The 20,523-nt window shown below is 43.2% G+C and overlaps 1 protein-coding gene across 2 annotated transcripts in view; it reads right to left on the reverse strand.

The window, feature by feature from the left end:
• SIRT2 (sirtuin 2) overlaps positions 1 to 20,523 on the reverse strand; it is a 58,996-nt gene that overhangs the window by 38,300 nt on the left and 173 nt on the right. For both annotated transcript variants that reach the window (XM_089668230.1, XM_089668223.1), the window contains exons 2-4: positions 15,589 to 15,635; positions 6,102 to 6,141; positions 2,157 to 2,267 (exon numbers count right to left, since the gene is read on the reverse strand). In XM_089668230.1, the coding sequence (XP_089524356.1) occupies positions 2,157 to 2,267; positions 6,102 to 6,141; positions 15,589 to 15,635 (198 nt within the window). The remainder of the gene's footprint in view (positions 1 to 2,156; positions 2,268 to 6,101; positions 6,142 to 15,588; positions 15,636 to 20,523) is intronic.

Below are 20,523 nucleotides of genomic sequence, written 5' to 3' on the forward strand. Positions count from 1 at the left end.
CTTGGACACCATCAGCTTCACTTAGCTGCACCTCTGGTTACTGAGGGATGCTCTGACACCTGGATGCCATCAGATTCTCTGCTCACCTGTCTCCTTCATTCACCATTCTCCAAACATGGCTCATCTCTCTCCTCTCTTCCTGTTCTCTAAACTCTGAGACAAAACCCCACCTCTTCATGAATATAGAAATATCTATGCAGTCTGAGGCTGTGTTAGGAAAACAGTGGCATCTTGTGGCTAAACCGCAGAATGTCAGTCCAGAACATTTAATTTACTCCACACAAACAGTGTTCAAACAATGAGAGCAGTTTCCCCATCTCACACCTTTTCGGAATCCATTACCATAATAGGAATCTCCATGCCAGAAATGTTTCTATTTCTCAGAACTTGTGCTTGAACAGCCAGGATAGCGAGTTGGTCCTTGGACAGAAAATCCTGATGATCCAGCAGAGCCTGAGCGTCTGCTAGGGGTCTTACCAGGTTGGCATATCACATGCACCTGGGCTAGTCTGGATTTTTTGATCCTGTGAAGCAGATATTTCAGAGGAAATGCATAGTTCAGGGTGTAATGATCTCGCAGAGACACCATAACATCCGCTGCTTTTGCCAGAGAATCCATGTACCTATAGACAAATCTGTCCAGTTTGTTAGTGTAGGGACTGCTCCCCTCCCATGACAGAAATCTGCCTCTCATTTGTCTACACCTGGAATGTACACAGTGGATAAGGTTTGACCTAAAGTTATGCCTAGAACAGGATCCAATCTAGCTCTCTTGATATGGCAAGACATCTGGTGTCTCTCTGATGAATGTCCCGCCGTTGTGCTGTGCAACTGGATTGGATCAGATGACCCTCTAGTAAGATGGACCAACACTGCAGAAATAGAAAAATCACCCTAAGTTATAGGATGTTGATCAGGAGATGAGACTTCTTGAACAACCAAATCCTTTGGACCAGAATGCAATAATCAATACTACCGGTTATTGCCAGTGGCAGCAATCGTACAAACAAAAAAAACCCTACCGGCTAACTGTACTGAAGTTGATTGATAGACCAGCCTGCTTGAAGATGGATTAAAATTCCTCTGTTTCAGCAGGAGTTTCAATCAGTCTACATCGGGCTTTAGTATAGTTTTATATAGTTAACTAGGTTAAAAAAAGGCACATGTCCTTCAGTTATAAGTGATTAGAAAGCTTCCCCTTTTCTTTTATTAATGTAACATACATGTTATACTTACCTGCTCTGTGCAATCCTTCTCTTCTTGGGTCCCCCGCTGAGTGCCCACCATAGGAAGCCACATAGGCTCACTCTCCAGCCGAGCTACTAGCATCTATTCAGACTCACAACCTGGCTCTGCCCCGCCCCTGCTCACTGGTTTTGACTGAGAGTAGCGGGAGCCAATGGCTCCCACTGCTCTCAGCCAAGCCTGTGAGAGCTGGGAAAGGAGAGAGGAGCTGCTGTAGATGTGCCCAGTGTGCACAGAGAATGCATTAATTAAAATGCCTTTTTATCTTTGCAACCATTTTAAGTTTCTCACAAAAGTAAACTCCCGGGGCCAAAATTACTTTCTTATCCCAAAAAGGCAATTGGTTTAAACACCTTAATCAAAATACTTCCATACTAAATCTTTATAACCTTAGCTGTGGATAATAATTGTTAAAGTTATAAGAAAAGTATCCAGTCATATCCTATAATAATAATAATATTCCTATTACTGTCTCAAGGAGCAGAGTACCCTACAGCATAACCACTCTTAACAAGAAAAACTCTTCCTATAGTGCTAGTTAAAGCCCAATGAACCCTGCTTATCTATATACTGTAATGCAGACAGTGAGAGAGTCATAGTCCAACTTTTCTATGTGAAGGCAACACAGAGTATTTTAACCCTTGCTGCTGCAGTTATCAGTGTAAAATGAAAATGTAAAATAACCCCATATGTATTACTGTTTTTGCAGCCTGGCTTCATTACAGTGATAAATAAGGGGAGTGCAACTGGGCTTTAACCCATCTACTTTCTAAATGCCCCTTGTCCATTATTGTGTACGAAAGACAAACGTAACTATCAATAGTGTAGGAAGGGGTTCTTTTACAAAAGGAGTAGTTAAGCTGTAAAAATCCTTACCACGCATAAGTATGATACAGTTTTTAGGAACTTACATTTTTCACCAAGCATAAATTTGCTCACTCCGTCAAGGGTTAGTTCATCAAGGACCTTTTCTGGAGTGCCAATGCCCAGCGTCCGGGAAAAAAGGTCGCGCAGGAAATCCACTGAAAAAAAAACGGCAACTTATTCCAATTCCTCTGTAGGGTTTGAAAACCACAGATATGGTACAATTCAAGGATGTAAAGTACAAACATTTCAAATGAGTGGAGGGGTTAACCAAAGTGACCTTATTCTTTAAAGAGTTTTCACTTTTAAATAGAATAGAAAAGGCTACCATAATTTTTCAAACACTTTCCAAAATAATAACATTTAAACAATTCCAAACATACCATAAGTGCAGCATACTTCAAAGTTTGATGTTAAAAACACTATTTTTAGACAAAAGTTGATAAATATATTAACTAAGCAGTTTATGTTGGAGATTATTTATGTAACTTATTTTCACTGGGCAATCAGGTAACACTTGGATGCGGTCATGATCTAATTTATTTCCACTAATGCTCCCATATAAAAACTCATAGCAATGACCATTGTTTTTAAAAAACTTTCTAAACAGTGCATGATCAGATTTCAAAAAATTTGATCCAAGTTTCCAATTCAGTCTTTCCTCTACCAAAAATCTACCAAGGCTGTCTAATATTGTACATACACTTACTGGATTTCAAGACAGTGAACCTCATGTATCTAACAGGTTACAGACAGGAAAACCCTTCAATGTTGATTAACGTTTTAAAGAAGAACTATAGGCAAAACGTTTTTCTTTTGATAGAGCAAGGGAGGGTTTTAACCCCTGTCAGATTTTCTTTCTTTGCATGTATGTCCCATTGGCGAGATGCCCCTTCACTTCTTGTCCCATAGCCAAAAGAGAAAGTGACAGGAAATCCCTGCACACTAAGGTAATCCACTGGGGCCCCCCAGGTCACCAGCTCTAGAGTCCCCATTGGAAGATTTCCCCTCTATCACTTTTCTGGGGACAACCCAAAATTCGAGATTTTCTTTTAATTGCAGTTTCAATGATAATGGTAAAAAGGACAAATGGAGTGTTCAAATCTCCCTAATAGGGCACAGACAGCAATAAAATCCTGACAGGTGTTCTAATCCCTCTCCACTCCATCCAAAACTACAAAAAAACTTTTGCCTTTAATTATACTTTAAAGCCTGGTTCACACAATTGCGGCTCTGTGGGCCATGTTTGCTGGGCACAGCAGTGCATTCATTTGAATGCGTGTCACGTAGCAGCCGGGTAATCACATGGTACATGCTTTTGTACCATGCGTATTTCCAGAGGTTTCGGGACCTGCAAATGCGTTTTGCGATTCCGACACCTGCAACCACCCACATTAGTGTGAACCAGGCCTAAACCTTTGAAATGGTGCAACTATTATTGCCTTGTGAATTAGCTATACTACTACAGTCGAAGGCACTGTTCTACCATTACAAAAACACACAAGTTTAAAGTGCATGCAAAGCAACAGATTTACTTCATGGCTAACTAACCTGCTGGTTTGAATGCCCATAGGAGCAATCTGAAATGCCCAGTACCCCTGGATATTAGAAGCCTGTAACTCGCTCCATTTATGCTAGCCATACATGGGTCAGAGTTTGGACAATTCCTGCTGACTGGCCATAATTCAACGACCCTGTTGGCACCATCTGGCTTGATAAATTTCAATTTGAAAATTGGAGGAGCCAGAGGAAAAGTGCATGGCCGAACAGTGACTACAGCCAATGCCAGATGCAAATTCCATTTAGTTATTCTGACAGCTGAGGGGAAAGCAATTGTTAGAAAACAATAGCTGGCAGGTGAGATTTCTCCATCCGCACTGTCTGGCATGGATGGAGGAGTCAAATGGTTTCTCTTGTTCGGCCCATGGGAAAGAAGTCTATGTGTGTATGTCTAGCCTTAGTTCTTAGCCCTATGGGGGCTCTGACCGAATCAACTTGGTCAGAGCCAACCCATGGCTCCCTCTCTTTGCTACTATAGGCAAACAGAGCAGCAAAGGAACTACTGATCAGATATCTATTTCTTTTACCTGCCTGGGGGTACTGAACTGAGTAAAACAATCCCTGCAGAAGCAAAGATCCCGGAGTCACTCTAAGGGTATTTCTTGAAGCCTGTGCTACACATGAATCCCTTTTCTTTTTTTTGTGCATGAAGGTTTCTGTATGTGAGAGACACCATGCAGCTTGCAATAGGTGTGTTTGAAAATAATTCTGCTGCATCAGAAGCTCAAGTTCTCAAGATTACTGTCAAAAGGGGTTTTGTGGGCTGGTGCTCTAAAACACTAGCAGAATTTTATTTGAAAACGTTTGTTTCAAGAACCTTTGTTTGATTTTCAAATGGTTAGTGGGGTCAAATTGATGTTTTTGGGGTTTTTTAACCATATCGATGAGAAAATTTAAAGGAGAAAGGAAACTTTTTTTCAAACGAATGAATGTGAATGTGGTTTTTGTTCAGGTAAGTCAATTGACTTAAAAATTGACTCTAAAAAGCAAACCTTTTTTGAAGTACATTTGAACAACCTTTGTCAAGTCATGGAATATAATAAGTAAAAATATAAAATAAGTAAAGCTATGCTGATCTTGGATCCTTCACCTTTCTTCTGCAATAAAATTATTTTCTTACTCAGGCCTTGTAACATTTCTCTTCAATGTGGTGCCATTGCTGGCAGCATGAAATGGGAAGGGGTTTTGTTTGTCTGCTGGACACCTTTTTAATGAATGATTAGACTCACTGCTACAGGGCAGCACGGGTGCGCAAAGTCGTGTATATATACACGTGATTTTGCATTTCCAGGTAGGGGGCTTGCGCGCTCAGTGATTACCGAGGATCTCCGATGGGGAGGAGAACTGTTTTTTTTACTAACAGTTCTCCTCCCTGTCAGCTCGGGCACACTGCTTAGGATGGCTGTGCACAGTAAAACACACCCAGCACACAGTTAACCCTTTGAACACCCCTCGTTGTAACCCCTTCCTGCCCAATGCCATTAGTACAGTGTCAGTGCTGTTTTTTTTTTAGCACGGATCACTATATTGGTGTCACTGGGGATGTCAGGGGCACCAAGTCAGTTCCCCCCAGTGTCAGAATGTCGGCCGCAGTCCCGCTATAAGTCGCTGATTGCCGCCATTACTAGTAAAAATAAAAATCCCAGTATATATACCGCCATTTGTAAATGCTATAAACTTTCACGTAAACCAATAAATTTACACGTATTGGGTTTTTTTCTTTTTAGCAAAGACATGTCGCAGAATACATTTTGGCCTAAATTTATGCCGAAATATGATTTTTTAAATTTTTTTTACTGGTCATGTTTAATAGACATGTTTTTCAAAGTCAAAAAACATTGTTTTTTTCTCAAAATTGTCGGGTCACAAAAAATAAAAATGCACAGGCAATCAAATACCACCGAAAGAAAGCTCAATTCGTGGGAAAAAAGGACGTAAAATTAATTTGGGTACAGCGTTGCATGACCGTGCAATTGTCAGTTAAAATAACGCAGCGCCATAACACAAAAAATGGCTTGGTCAGGAAGGGGGTTAAGTCCTCTGGAGGGCAAGTGGTTAACAAATCTTGTTTGCAATCAATGGCCCGCATTTGTGGGAGTATTTTGTAGTATAGTGTCCCATAGAAAGTGTTGATTCTGAAAGGAAAGTAAAGGTTTTCTGACAAATCTGCTGGGGTGTACTCATTTATGCTGAGTACTGTATGTACATATGTACCGTATGGATTTTCAGTTTTGTCTGGAATGTTTCTATAACTTTGCTTCCTCATTCATTATGCCTTAAAAATCCAATGCGGGAAAAAAAACCCAGCAAGAAGCAATTTCTAATCCTTCATTTTCTGATGAAAAAAATTAAACAGTCTAGTGCAAGATGGAATTTTTATAACAAGTCTTTTTTTAATATGCAACCCTGACTGACACACATAAAAAACTTACTTTCTGATGCACTGCTGCTTTCTTCACTGGAATCCGATTCCTAAAAAAATAATCAAATATGTATTACTTATTAAAAGGTATTTATACAACACTGACAATTTATGCATCATTGTACAATATAAATATGTAAGTCACATCTGTATCTGAGGAGAGAAGTATGTTGTCTAACCACTTGCTGTCCAGCCATTGTGCATAGTAAGCCAGACGGCTCCCCCCTGAGGGCAGGAGGCTGCTTTAAAATGATCTGCCCTTTACGATGCTCATGCGCACCCTCTGGCATGCATGAGTACACTCTGTGACCATTAAGTCCATTGAACACAACAGATAGCAAAATTAATGTACACAGCCAGATAAAATATGTCCTGTACCACTTGATCACTGTGACCATCCACACCAATCGCTGTGAGAGGAAACAGAGGGTTTCCTAATTGTGGATGCCAGCAGCTTGTTTACAGTGTCTTCACTTCAGTCTGGTTCAGTAGGAATCACAATCATGGGAAAGACTGCTGACCTGACAGTTCTGCAGAAAACCATCATTGACACCCTCCATAAGGAGGAAAAGCCTCAAAAAGGTAATTGCAAAAGAAGTTGGATGTTCCCAAAGTGCTGTATCAAAGCACATTAATAGAACGTTATGTGGAAGGGAAAAGTGTGGAAGAAAAAAGGTGCACAAGCAGCAGGAATGACCGCAGCCTGTAGAGGATTGTCAGGAAAAGGCCATTCAAAAGTGTTGGGGACTTTCACAAGGAGTGGACTGAGGCTGGAGTCAGTGCATCAAGAGCCACCACACACAGATGGATCCTGGACATGGGCTTCAAATGTCGTATTCCTCTTGTCAAGCCGCTCCTGAACAACAAACAATGTCAGAAGCGTCTTACCTGGGCTAAAGAAAAGCAGACCTGGTCTGTTGCTCAGTGGTCCAAAGTCCTCTTTTCTGATGAGAGCAACTTTTGCATCTCATTTGGAAACCAAGGACCCAGAGTATGGAGGAAGAATGGAGAGGCACACACTGCAAGATGCTTGAAGTCCAGTGTGAAGTTTCCACAGTCTGTGTTGATTTGGGGAGCCATGTCATCTGCTGGTGCTGGTCCACTGTGCTTCATTAAGTCCAGGGTCAACGCAGCCATCTACCAGGAGATTTTGGAGCACTGCATGCTTCCTTCCACAGACAAGCTTTATGGGGATGCTGACTTCATTTTCCAGCAGGACTTGGCACCTGCCCACACTGCCAAAAGCACCAAAACCTGGTTCAATGACCGTGGGATTACTGTGCTTGATTGGCTAGCAAACTCACCTGACCTGAACCTCATATAGAATCTATGGGGAATTGCCAAGAGAAAGATAAGAGACATGAGACCGAACAATGCAGAAGAGCTGAAGGCCGCTATTGAAGCATCTTGGTCTTCCATAACACTGTCAGAGCCTGGAATCGAACCTGGGCCTTCTGCGGTGAGAGACAGTGTTTCTTCTCACTGAGCCACCTGGAATGCTGGACAGCTCCCTTGACAATTCTTTGGATGATCCTGCCTTTGCCCTGTTTTGTCTTGAACCTTGAACTCCTTGCTCCCCCCATGAACTTCCTATAAAAGCCATATCTCTGCACTTCCTGGTTGCCAGATTATTGTGCCTTACCAGCCAATATCCCGCTTACTGTTCCTGCTGCCGTCTTCCTCTACGTTACCGACCTTTGGCTTGCTACTGACTACGATTCTGCCTCATCCTATCTACTACCATTGGAGACCGACCCTTGGCTTGTGACTGACTCCGCTTCTGTTTGATCCCTGAACTGTTTGATCCGCTTTTGGTTTCCAGCCTACTCATTCCCTGATGGGGTGATCCTGAGATCTGCGACCTGGCATTCACAACGCAGCCAAATCCATCTCCACCATTAGGAGCTCTGGGGAAGACCGGTGGATGCTTAGACCCTGCACCTCAGGTGAGCCTGCGTCATTCCCAGGGTGGGCCGCTGGTGTACCAATCCTGCTGGTTTCAGGTAAGCCTTACAACTGCTGTAGCAACTGGTCTCTGAACCTGACCCAGATCGTGACAGAATAATCTGGCCTAAAACATGGAGGCCGCTATAGCAAATGCCATGGCTCCTGTCAGGCAGCAAATTTCAGAGCTGCAAACGTTTGGTGTTACCTACCAAGAAAAATTTTCTGAACTGCAAGGTATAGTAGAAAGGCAACAGGGAGAGATTCAGGCTCTGCAGAGACAACTGCTGAACCGAGATGATCCTAGCTCACATATGCCCCAACCATCTAAGTTTAATGGAGACCGCCGCCAATACAGGGGTTTCCTTAATCAATGTCGTGTATATTTCCAAATGTACCCTGCTGCGTTTCCTTCAGAGAAAAAGAAGGTAATGTTTATTATTGGGCTTCTGACTGGGGAAGCTCTAGCTTGGGCCTCCCCTTATATAGAGCAGAACTATAACATTCTGAATAATTTTGATACCTTTTTGACTGCCATGAATCAGGTTTTTGATGATCCCAACCGTTGTGCTACTGCCGAAGCAAAATTGCATAGTCTGCGGCAGGGTAGACGCTCGGTCACTGAATATACAGCTGAATTCAGAAGTTGGATGGCAGATACCACTTGGAACCCTGCAGCACAAAAGAGCCAGCTTCGCCAAGGGCTTTCTGAACAGGTAAAGGATGAGCTTGCCAGAGGTGATACTCCTAATGATCTTGAGGAATTTATCCAATTGTGTATCTGAATCGATCAAAGGCTTACAGAAAGGAGGAAGGAGAGGTTGGGAATGTTTGGAAGTAATAGGGGCATGCATTTCTCTGCTAGTCCATTTGTTCAGCAGGATTCAAGAGTCTCTCTGGGTTCTAACACTCCTGAGCCTATGCAGGTTGATGCGATCAAGAGATCCATTTCCATCCAAGAGAAAGAGAGAAGACGTTCAAAGAACTTATGTCTTTATTGTGGGGATTCTGGTCATTATGCAATTAATTGTCCTAACAAGGTTAAAAGAACTATTGCTGTGACTGATGTGATTGAGCCTGAACACATAAACTCTATAAGCCAGTCTGTCTCCCCACTGATTTCTGAAGAGAATAAAGTGAACTCACTACTTTCTCACTTTGTTATCCCCATTAAACTTGTATCTGAGGGCCGTGAAAGCTATGCTGGACTCCGGGGCGGGGGGGAACTGTATGGATATAGAGTTTGCCAACAGCAATAATATTGAAGCAAGAAACACATTTACCCCTATTGATATGGAGACAGTTGATGGGTCACCCTTATCTTCAGGACCTGTTACCCATAAAACGGTCCCCCTGAAACTGTTGTTTGAGGCTGACCATTGTGAGACCATCAGCTTCCAGCTGATTACATCACCCAAGTTTCCCATCATCCTGGGCATTCCTTGGTTCTCCACTCACAATCCTTCCATCAACTGGGGAGCATGGACTATAGATTTTACGTCCTCCCACTGTGAAAAACATTGCAAAAAACCTTGCTGACCAAGTTTATCACCGACCAAGGAAGCGCAAGGTGATATAGTGGCTACCCAGTCATATGACAACTTGCCCACATATTACCATGAGTTCCGGGACGTCTGTGACAAGAAGAATGCAGATCTATTACCCCCTCATCGCCCATATGATTGCCCCATTGAGCTGCTCCCAGGGGCAGAAATACCTTTTGGCCACCTCTTCAATCTGTCGGAACCTGAATTAAAAGTACTCAGGGTGTGGATCGATGAGAATTTGGAGAAGGGCTTTATTAGACACTCAACTTCTCCAGCGGGGGCAGCCCTGTTCTTTGTTGAAAAGAAAGACTCCACCTTGTGTCCATGCATTGACTACAGAGACATGAATAAAATTTACTATTAAAAACCGCTATCCATTACCTTTGATCTCTGAAATGTCGGAAAGACTTCGCTCTGCCAAGATCTTTACCAAGCTTGATCTACGAGGGGCATATAACCTTGTCCGCATTCGTCAAGGAGACGAATGGAAGACTGCCTTCAGAACTAGGTATGGGCATTTCGAGTCCTTGGTGATGCCGTTTGGACTTTGCAATGCCCCTGCAATATTTCAACATTTTGTCAACGATGTTTTTCGTGATCTGTTGGACCAATTTGTGATTGCCTATCTAGATGATATCCTTATCTTTTCCAATAATTGGGAGGAGTACCGCAAACATGTTTGCACAGTCTTTGAAAGATTAAGGAAGAATAGACTCTACATTAAATTGGAAAAATGTGAGTTTGAACAAACCCAGATCCAGTTCTTAGGCTATATCATTTCTCCAGAGGGCGTGAGCATGGATCCCGAGAAAATCAAAGCAGTGGTAGATTGGTCAGCACCTGGAAATGTTAAGGAAATTCAACGTTTCGTCGGGTTTGCCAACTTTTACAGAAAATTTATAAGAAACTTTTCTAAAGTGATATCTCCAATCACACAGCTTACAAAGAAAGGGGTACCCTTTGTGTGGACCTCTGAGGCACAAGCTGCATTTGAAAAACTAAAAACTCTTTTCACTTCTGCACCAATTTTGGTACATCCGGATCCTGAACTACCCTTTACAGTGGAAGTGGATGCCTCCAATTCTGCCGTGGGAGCGATCCTGTCTCAGCGAAGTGGTGAAAAGATGCAGCTTCATCCTTGTGCTTCTTCTCCCGTTTGATGTCCTCAGCCGAAAGAAATTACGACATTGGGAATAAAGAGCTACTGGCAATTAAGGAAGCCGTTTCTAAATGGAGGCATCTGCTAGAAGGAGCTAATCATCCTGTAACTGTTCTCACAGACCATAAAAATCTGGAATTTATTCGTTCGGCCAAGAGATTGTCTTCTAGACAAGCTCGCTGGTCTCTATTCTTTTCCAGATTTAATTTTGTTATATCATATTGCCCGGGATCGAGGAATGGTAAGGCCGATGCCTTATCAAGGATGCTGTCCGAGCCTCCCCTGGAGGGCAACTCCGAATGTTCCATCCTAACACAAAAAATCTTCCTAGGGGCCACAAGTGCAAAGACATTCTTGAGTCTTCTCAAAGAGGGGTATGAGAATGACCCACTTCTCAATGATCCTCCTAGGGACATGAACCTGGTGTACAAAAATGGCTTTTGGGTTCAAGGACATCATCTTTATGTACCTGAATCTGTTCGGGTGGAAGCTCTCAAGTTGGTTCATGATTCCAAACTTGCTGGGCATTTTGGAGTTACTAAGACCGAAGAACTGTTGTCACGTTCCTTTTGGTGGCCGGGGTACAAGAAGGATGTCAAACGCTATGTGGCCTCATGCTTGACCTGTGCACGCAATAAAACTCCCCGAGCCTCTCCTTTGGGGTTGCTTCAGCCACTCCCTGTTCCATCGAGACCATGGGGGTCTATTTCTATGGATTTTGTGGTAGATTTACCTCCCTCAAAAGAAATGACCACCATTTTGGTGGTGGTTGACCGTCTCACAAAGATGGCCCATTTTGTTCCAGTGAAGGGGGTGCCCACTGCTGAACAGACTGCAGAACTAATGGTTCGAGAAGTATTTAAACTGCATGGAATCCCTGATGATGTGGTGTCTGACAGAGGTGTGCAGTTTACTTCGAAATTTTGGAAAAGCTTTTGCTCAGCCTTGGGTGTTACAATCAATCTGTCCTCTGCTTTTCATCCCCAGTCTAATGGTCAGACTGAGAGAACTAATCAAACAATGGAGCAGTATCTTCGATGCTTTGTCACTTATCTTCAGGATGACTGGGTGGACTGTTTTCCCACTGCAGAGTTTGCATACAACAATTCTAAACATAGTTCCACCTCTCAAAGTCCCTTTTACTTGAACAACGGTTATCATCCAGTTTTTATTCCTGATCTCCCTATCACAACTCCAATTCCTGCTGTTACCGACAGACTAACTACATTGCAGGAGATTCAGGAGAAATTGATTGAGACTTTGAGGGAAGCTCAGGAATATTACAAAAAGGCTGCTGACAGACACCGAAGAGCACTTCCTACGTTTCATGTGGGTGACAAAGTTTGGTTATCAACAAAGAATTTGAAGGTGCATGTGCCATCTGCTAAGTTGGGTCAAAAGTTTGTTGGTCCTTTTCAGATTTCTGCTCAGATCAACCCAGTTACCTTTCGCTTAAAACTTCCTGACGGTATGAAGATTCACCCGCTTCTTCATGTATCGCTTTTCAAACCATTTCATGAAAATCCTTTCTCTGGAAGAATTCTTCCACCTCCTCCACCTGTTGAGGTACAGGGCGAAGAAGAATATGTGGTGGAGAAGATTCTTGATTCTAGGATGTTTAGAGGAAAGTTGCAATATCTGGTCCAATGGGAAGGATATGGGCTAGAGGAAAATTCTTGGGAGCCTGAGGAACATGTTCATGCTCCTAGACTAACAAGAGAATTCTACCAGAGGTTTCCCCACAAGCCTGGTCCTAAGACGTCCAGGGGACGTCCTGTGAGGAGGGGAGTACTGTCAGAGCCTGGAATCGAACCTGGGCCTTCTGCGGTGAGAGACAGTGTTTCTTCTCACTGAGCCACCTGGAATGCTGGACAGCTCCCTTGACAATTCTTTGGATGATCCTGCCTTTGCCCTGTTTTGTCTTGAACCTTGAACTCCTTGCTCCTCCCATGAACTTCCTATAAAAGCCATGTCTCTGCACTTCCTGGTTGCCAGATTATTGTGCCTTACCAGCCAATATCCCGCTTACTGTTTCTGCTGCCGTCTTCCGCTACGTTACCGACCTTTGGCTTGCTACTGACTACGATTCTGCCTCATCCTATCTACTACCATTGGTGACTGACCCTTGGCTTGTGACCGACTCCGCTTCTGTTTGATCCCTGAACTGTTTGATCCGCTTTTGGTTTCCAGTCTACTCATTCCCTGATGGGGTGATCCTGAGATCTGCGACCTGGCATTCACAACGCAGCCAAATCCATCTCCACCATTAGGAGCTCTGGGGAAGACCGGTGGATGCTTAGACCCCGCACCTCAGGTGAGCCTGCGTCATTCCCAGGGTGGGCCGCTGGTGTACCAATCCTGCTGGTTTCAGGTAAGCCTTACAACTGCTGTAGCAACTGGTCTCTGAACCTGACCCAGATCGTGACAAACACCTCAGCAGTGCCACAGGCTGATAGCTTCCATGCCACACTGCATTGAGGCAGTAATTGCTGCAAAAGGGGCCCAAACCAAGTACTGAGTACAAATGCATGCTTATACTTTTCAGAGGTCTGATATTGTTCTATGTACAATCCTTGTTTTATTGATTGCATGTAATATTCTAATTTTCTGAGATTGTGGATTTGGGGTTTTCATGAGCTGTAAGCCATAATCATCACAATTATGACAAATCACGGCTTGAACTATCTTGCTTTGCATGCAATGAGTCTATCTCATATATTAGTTTCACCTTTTAAGTTGCATTACTGAAATAAATGAACTTTTGCACGATATTCTAATTTTTCGAGTTTCACCTGTACTTGACAGAATCGGTCTAATGATTGACTTCTGCCAAACAGTGATCGAAAAATTTGAACATTCCTTGCTGAACCAACCAAATTTCGTTCCATCTATATCCAGCTTTACATGGGTCACTAAACACAAACTACTATCAGGATAGAAAACACAAATGAATGATATTATAAACATAATTACCTTCTACCAACCTAGCAAAGAGCAAGAGATTAGAAACCAATAAATCTCTCATTTTGTGTGTATTTTTATATCTCTGAACATTATTGTTAGCTCTTCCACATAATGTGGAAATATTTTAGGTTATGTTTAGTATTTAATATTTGATTTAAGCACAATAAAAACAAAACCAACTACTAAATTATTTCATATTTGCACTAGCAGTATTAAAGTACCATATTTTTCGCTCCATAAGACGCACCTAGGTTTTACCGTAGAGGTGGAAAACAAGAAAATAAATATTCTGAACCAGTGGACTGCAGACATAGTACAAATGACCAGAGACTGCAGACATAGTACAGATGACCAGAGACTGCAGACATAGCATAAGAAATGACCAGAGACTACAGGCACAGTACAGGAGATGTCCGCTACTATGTATGATGTATTATGTCCGCAGTCCCTGGTCACCTCCTGTACTGCGTCCTCAGTCTCTTCACCTCCTGTACTGCGTCCTCAGTCTCTTCACCTCCTGTACTGTGTCCGCAGTCTCTTCACCTCCTGTACTGTGTCCGCAGCCTCTGGTCACCTCCTGTACTGTCCGCAGTCTCTGGTCACCTCCTGTACTGTCCGCAGTCTCTGGTCATCTCCTGTACTGTCCGCAGCCTCTGGTCATCTCCTGTACTGTCCGCAGCCTCTGGTCATCTCCTGTACTGTCCGCAGCCTCTGGTCATCTCCTGTACTGTCCGCAGCCTCTGGTCATCTCCTGTACTGTGTCCGCAGCCTCTGGTCACCTCCTGTACTGTGTCCACAGTCTCTGGTCACCTCCTGTACTGTGTCCGCAACTCTGGTCATCTCCTGTACAGTACAGGAGATGACCAGAGACTGCGGACACAGTACAGGAGATGACCAGAGACTGCGGACACAGTACAGGAGATGACCGGAGACTGCGGACAGTACAGGAGATGACCACAGACTGCGGACACAGTACAGGAGATGACCAGAGACTGCGGACAGTACAGGAGATGATCAGAGACTGCGGAGACAGTACAGCGGATGACCAGAAACTGCAGACAGTACAGGGGATGACCAGAGTCTGCGGACAGTACAGGGGATGACCAAGAGACTGCGGACAGTACAGGAGATGACCGGAGACTGCGGACAGTACAGGAGATGACCACAGACTGCGGACACAGTACAGGAGATGACCAGAGACTGCGGACACAGTACAGGAGATGACCAGAGACTGCGGACACAGTACAGGAGATGACCAGAGACTGCGGACACAGTACAGGAGATGACCGGAGACTGCGGACAGTACAGGAGATGACCACAGACTGCGGACACAGTACAGGAGATAACCAGAGACTGCGGACAGTACAGGAGATGATCAGAGACTGCGGAGACAGTACAGCGGATGACCAGAAACTGCAGACAGTACAGGGGATGACCAGAGTCTGCGGACAGTACAGGGGATGACCAAGAGACTGCGGACCTGTCATGTGTCCCAGAAGATGCCGTACCATTCACAAAGCGCAGCGCTTCTCGCGCATGCGCACTGGGCACCCGGCTGTCACAGCCGAGAGCCCACACTAAAGACGCCGGCGTGGGAAGACTGCACAGCGCGGGACCGAGGAACAGGTAAGGTCCTACTGCAGAAAAGAGATGAGCGGCCGGCCCGGTATTCTGACACTGTGGCGGTGGGAATATCGGACCAGCCGCTCCATAAGACACACTGACATTTTCCCCCCTTTTTTGGGGGGAAAAAAGTGCGTCTTATGGAGCGAAAAATACGGTACATTTTTTATAAGGTTTGCAGGCTTAAATGGCAAAATAGGAGAAGACAATACTGAATAGACAGTTTATATCATGATCCAAAGGTTCAGTGAGTTGTGTACCTCTGATTCTTCTGCCTTGGGTTTGAGTTCCTCACTTTCTTTTGCCTCTGTACAAAAAAGAAAAACGAAATCAGTAAAATATATATATATATATATATATATAATATCATACATTTATTATGGTAGATGTGTGCAGACGTTTTACATAATCAATTAGAAACATTGTGAAACATTCCAAAAATACTTTTATATTTCAGAATAAAAGAACCTACATCAGTATAGGAGTTCACCTACTGTTTTTAAAGATGAACTGCTGAACTACAAAAATTATTTAAATTTTATATGCTAAATAAATTTTAAAGAGCTGCTTTTGCTTCTATACTCACAAACAATTTGGAGCTGACCTCCATAGTACAACTTCTCTGCCACAAGATGTCCTAAGCCTTCCAGTTTTAAAGCAGTATTAAACCCAAAACCATAATACATTGCAGCTTACCAATCATTAGATGTGGTGGCTGCATTAGTTTTCTTTTTTAGGCTATTTTCCCTCTATTATCACCGGGTGATCTGGCCAGTAACATACGTTCTGCATTGGAGTGCCCCCACTCTGGATGAATGAGCACAGGGACAGACAGAAGCATTGTCAGTCTAGGGGGAAAGGGAGTGTTAGATGTACTAGCAGATTTAAATATACCAACAAACTGAAGCCAAACTCCAGCTCACACTGCAGTTACACAAGCAGTTACAGCAACATTTTTTTTCCTTTTCGGATAAAGATTTTACATAAATAAAAGCATTCCTGTCAGTGGTAAATTGTTTGTCTTAACACTCTGAATTTATACATTTGTAGGAGATCATGTTCTGTTGAAAAACAACACACTTACTGGCCAGTGCATCAGGTGAAAATAAAAAAAAGAGCCTAAAAAAGAAAGCGAATGCAGCCATCACATCTCAGAATTAAGCAGCAATATAATAAAGGTTTGCTTTTGGGTTTATTACGGTTTTAATGACAGCCAGCAATCATTTAACCCTCTTCCTGTAAAACCAAGGCTGTATCTTCTAGACTGAATGGCACGGATACATCTTTATGTGAGTGCCACTCAGTCCAGGAGAAAGGACAGCCATCTCCTTAAAAAAGGTAAAGCCCCATGGTGGGGGAATATAAATAGACTTCAGGATTTAAAAAATCATGTACTTAGATAAATGTTCAGCCTGCTATTGCTGAATACTTTTTGACATAACATTTTAACAAGATCGCCAAAGACATTTATACATTCATTTAGGCCCAATTCATATTATAATATAGTGGGAACGCTATGTGATTCCAACAGCGTGATTGTCACACTATTCTGCATGTTGCATAGGACCAGCCCATTCTACTTTAAGGTTTTCATACCCTTAAGACCTCGTTCAAACCATGGTGCAGATCTATTTTGAAGCCGCTCAGGTCACGGGATCTCTCCAGCAGCAGCCTCTGTGTAGAGGAGAGATCGCCGTTAACAGCTGAAAATGCCTGGGAGATGACGTCACCCATTGGCTTACTATGGGGCATCCAGTGTTAGCTGTCCCTCTTCTACACAGAAGCCATTGCTGACAGCTGATCATAGGACCGGAGTAACTTCAGAATAGGTAAGTATAGCGATATTTTTTTAACAGGTTAGCTAGAATAGGCTTAGAATGAGGGTAGGAATAGGTTTAGCCTTAGTTAGCTTTTGACTAAGCTACTTTAATGATGTTAAGAGCATCCCCACCCTATTTTGTATGTGTAGCTGTGGAGGTGCTAGCTGTTGATCAGCCCAGCACTGACAGCTTACCACCAGGTTTGACCGATCTCGTGTACTGAATATTATATCCGAGCCTTTGATGTCAGGGGCCACACTAGTGGTCCCCTATAACACATACACTATATTGCCAAAAGTATTGGGACGCTTGCCTTTACACGCACATGAAACTTAGTTCATAGGGTTCAATATTGAGTTGGCCCATCCTTTCTAGATATAAGAGCTTCAACTCTTTTGGAAAGGCTGTCTACAAGGTTTAGGAGTGTGTCTATGGGAATGTTTGACCATTCTTTCAGAAGCGCATTTATGAGGTCAAGCACTGATGTTGAACAAGAAGTCCTGGCTCACAGTCAACGCTCTAATTCATCCCAAAGGTGTTCTATCAGGTTGAGGTCAGGACTCCACCCCAAACTCGCTCATCCATGTCTTTATGGACACTGGTGCTCAGTCATGTTGGAATAGGAAGGGACCTTCCCCAAACTGTTCCCACAAAGTTGGGAGCATAAAATTGTCCAAAATATCTTGGTATGCTGAGACCTTAAGAGTTCCCTTCACTGGAACTAAGGGGCCAAGCCCAGCTCCTGAGAAACAACCCCACAACATAATCCCCCCTCCACCAAACTTTACACTTGGCACAATACAGTCAACGGTACGTTTCCCTGGCAGCCACCAAACCCAGACAAGTCCATTGGATTGCAAGACAGAGAAGCGTGATTTGTCACTCTAGAGAACACATCTTCACTGCTCTAGAGTCCAGTGGTGGCGTGCTTTACATCACTGCATCCGATGCTTTGCGTTGCACTTGGTGATGTAAGGCTTGGATGCAACTTTTCGGCTATGGAAACCCATTCCATTATTACTATTATACAGGATTTATATAGCGTCAATAGTTTGCTCAGTGCTTTACAATATAAAGGGAGACAATACAAGTTCACTACAAGAGGGATAGGGGGGCCCTGCTCCTTGGAGCTTACAATCTAATGAAGCTCTACGCATGGTTGTCGTGCTAATATGAAGGCCGAATGAAGTTTGGAGGTCTTTCGCTATTGACTCTGCAGACAGTTGGTGACTGCAGCATGCACTGATCCCGCTCTGTCATTTTACGTGGCCTATCACTTCGTGTCTGAGTTGCTGTTGTTCCCAGTTGCTTCCACTTTGTTATAATACCACTAACAGTTGACTGTGGAATATTTAGTAGCAAGGAAATTTCACAAATGGACTTAAAAGTGGCAACCTATCACGGTATCATGTTTGAATTCACTGAGCTCCTTAGAGCGACCCATTCTTTCACAAATGTTTGTAGAATCAGTCTGCATGCCTAGGTGCTTGATTTTATACACCTGTGACCACGGAGGTGATTGGAACACCTGAATCCAAAGATTTGGAGGGCTGTCCTACTATGTTTGGCCATATAGTGTAAGGCAGGCCATGCATGGGTTGAATGCCGAATTCATTTTCATTTCTTTCATGCAAAAGCCCTGTCAGGTTTTTCTTGCTCTGTGCCCATTAGGGAGATTCACCCTCTCTATTTGTCATGTTTACCATTATCACCAAGAGTGACAGTAAACCCCAATCTTGAGTTGTCACCAAAATAGGGACAGAGGGGAAATCTTCCAATTGGGAGGCTAGTTCTGGTGACAGCCAGGAATTCTCTCACTGATTTGGAAGGGTGTCCCAATACTTTTGGAGGGAGAGAGAGAGAACACAAACCCCAATTCCAAAAAGTTGGGATGCTGTGTAAAATCTACATAAAATCTACACTGCTTTGCAAATCTCATGCTCCCATATTTTGCTCCCATATTTTATTCACAATATAAAGTAGAAAATATATCAAATGTTTAAAAGTAGAAATTGTACCATTTTAAGAAAAGATACGGTAATTTTGAAATTGTTGGCAGCAGCACATCTCCAAAAAGTTGAGACAGGGCAACAAAAAACAAACTAAGTAAGTGGTACTAACAAGGAAGAGCTGGAAGAACATTTTACAACCAATTGAGTTAACTGACAACAGGTCAGTAACATGACTGGGTATAAAAAGAGTATCTTAGAGAGTCAGTGTCTAAGAAGTAAAATGGACGGAGGTTCACCAATCTTTTATTGCTCTGTGCCCCTGTTAGGGAGATTCACCCTCTCTATTTGTCATGTTTACCGTTATCACCAAGAATAAAAGTGAAAGCAAACCCCAATCTTGAGTTGTCACCAAAACAAGAACAGAGGGGAAATCTTCCAATGGGGACACTAGTTCTGGTGACAACCAAGGATTCCCATTGGAGGGATTTCCTCTCACTTCCTGTTTTGGTTATGGGACAGGAAGTGAAAAGAAACCTCCCCAATAGGACACAGATGACAGAAAAAACCTGGCAGGAGCTATAGCCCTCCCTTACTTTATCCAAAATAAAACACTTTATATGAATAGAGAGAACCGGCCACTCCAAAGTCCATATGAAGATTCTTTATTTATAGTACAGGAGTGACATAAAAAGCAGGACATTTTGCCTTTAGCCCTGGTTCACACTGATGCGTTGGAGAATTTGCAGTGTTTTCAGTGCAAATTCCGCACCGGTTCAGAATCGCACCCCATTCATGTGAACTGCTACGAGTGTGTATGCTGAGTTAACAACACCCCGAAAGCAGTCCGCAAAATGCGGTGTGATGTGCAGAATCGGATTGCAAAGGGTTGGAATACCCATGTGATCCGATTCTAGGGCGGACCCAAAAAAAGGGTCCTGCATGTTTTAGAATAGAGCCATACAAAAAGTATGGATCTGATCGCACCGCAGACAAATTGCATGTGATTTGCAGAGGAATGCGGTGCGGTTCCTGTACGAATCACATGCGATATACCGCACGGCATATATGTGAACCCAGGTGTAGTCCTACTTTAAATAATATTATAAAAGACTATTGCCATGCATCATATGAAGGGAAATATTTGTATCATATTGTTCATTATGATTTGGAGAGCGATAACTATATATGTTCAAAGCTTCATCCTATGAAGTGCTAAACATCCACGTGTCAGATCTGATCACAAACATGTGGCCAAAAGTGTCACAATCCCAACAGTCCAGTCTGCCCATAAGAAGATTTTATGAGGGCAGCTGGCCTTATACAACAGCACACATACATGACATGGCACACACACCCACCAAGCCCCGACTACCATAAACACTGCAGTGGAATAGAATGCATATGTCAGCCCTGCTGTCTGCAA

The sequence above is a fragment of the Staurois parvus genome, unplaced genomic scaffold (genome assembly GCF_062004578.1).
Source record: "Staurois parvus isolate SC_StPar_1 unplaced genomic scaffold, SC_StPar_1.0 ptg000056l, whole genome shotgun sequence".
In the NCBI taxonomy this organism is placed as follows: Eukaryota; Metazoa; Chordata; class Amphibia; order Anura; family Ranidae; genus Staurois; species Staurois parvus.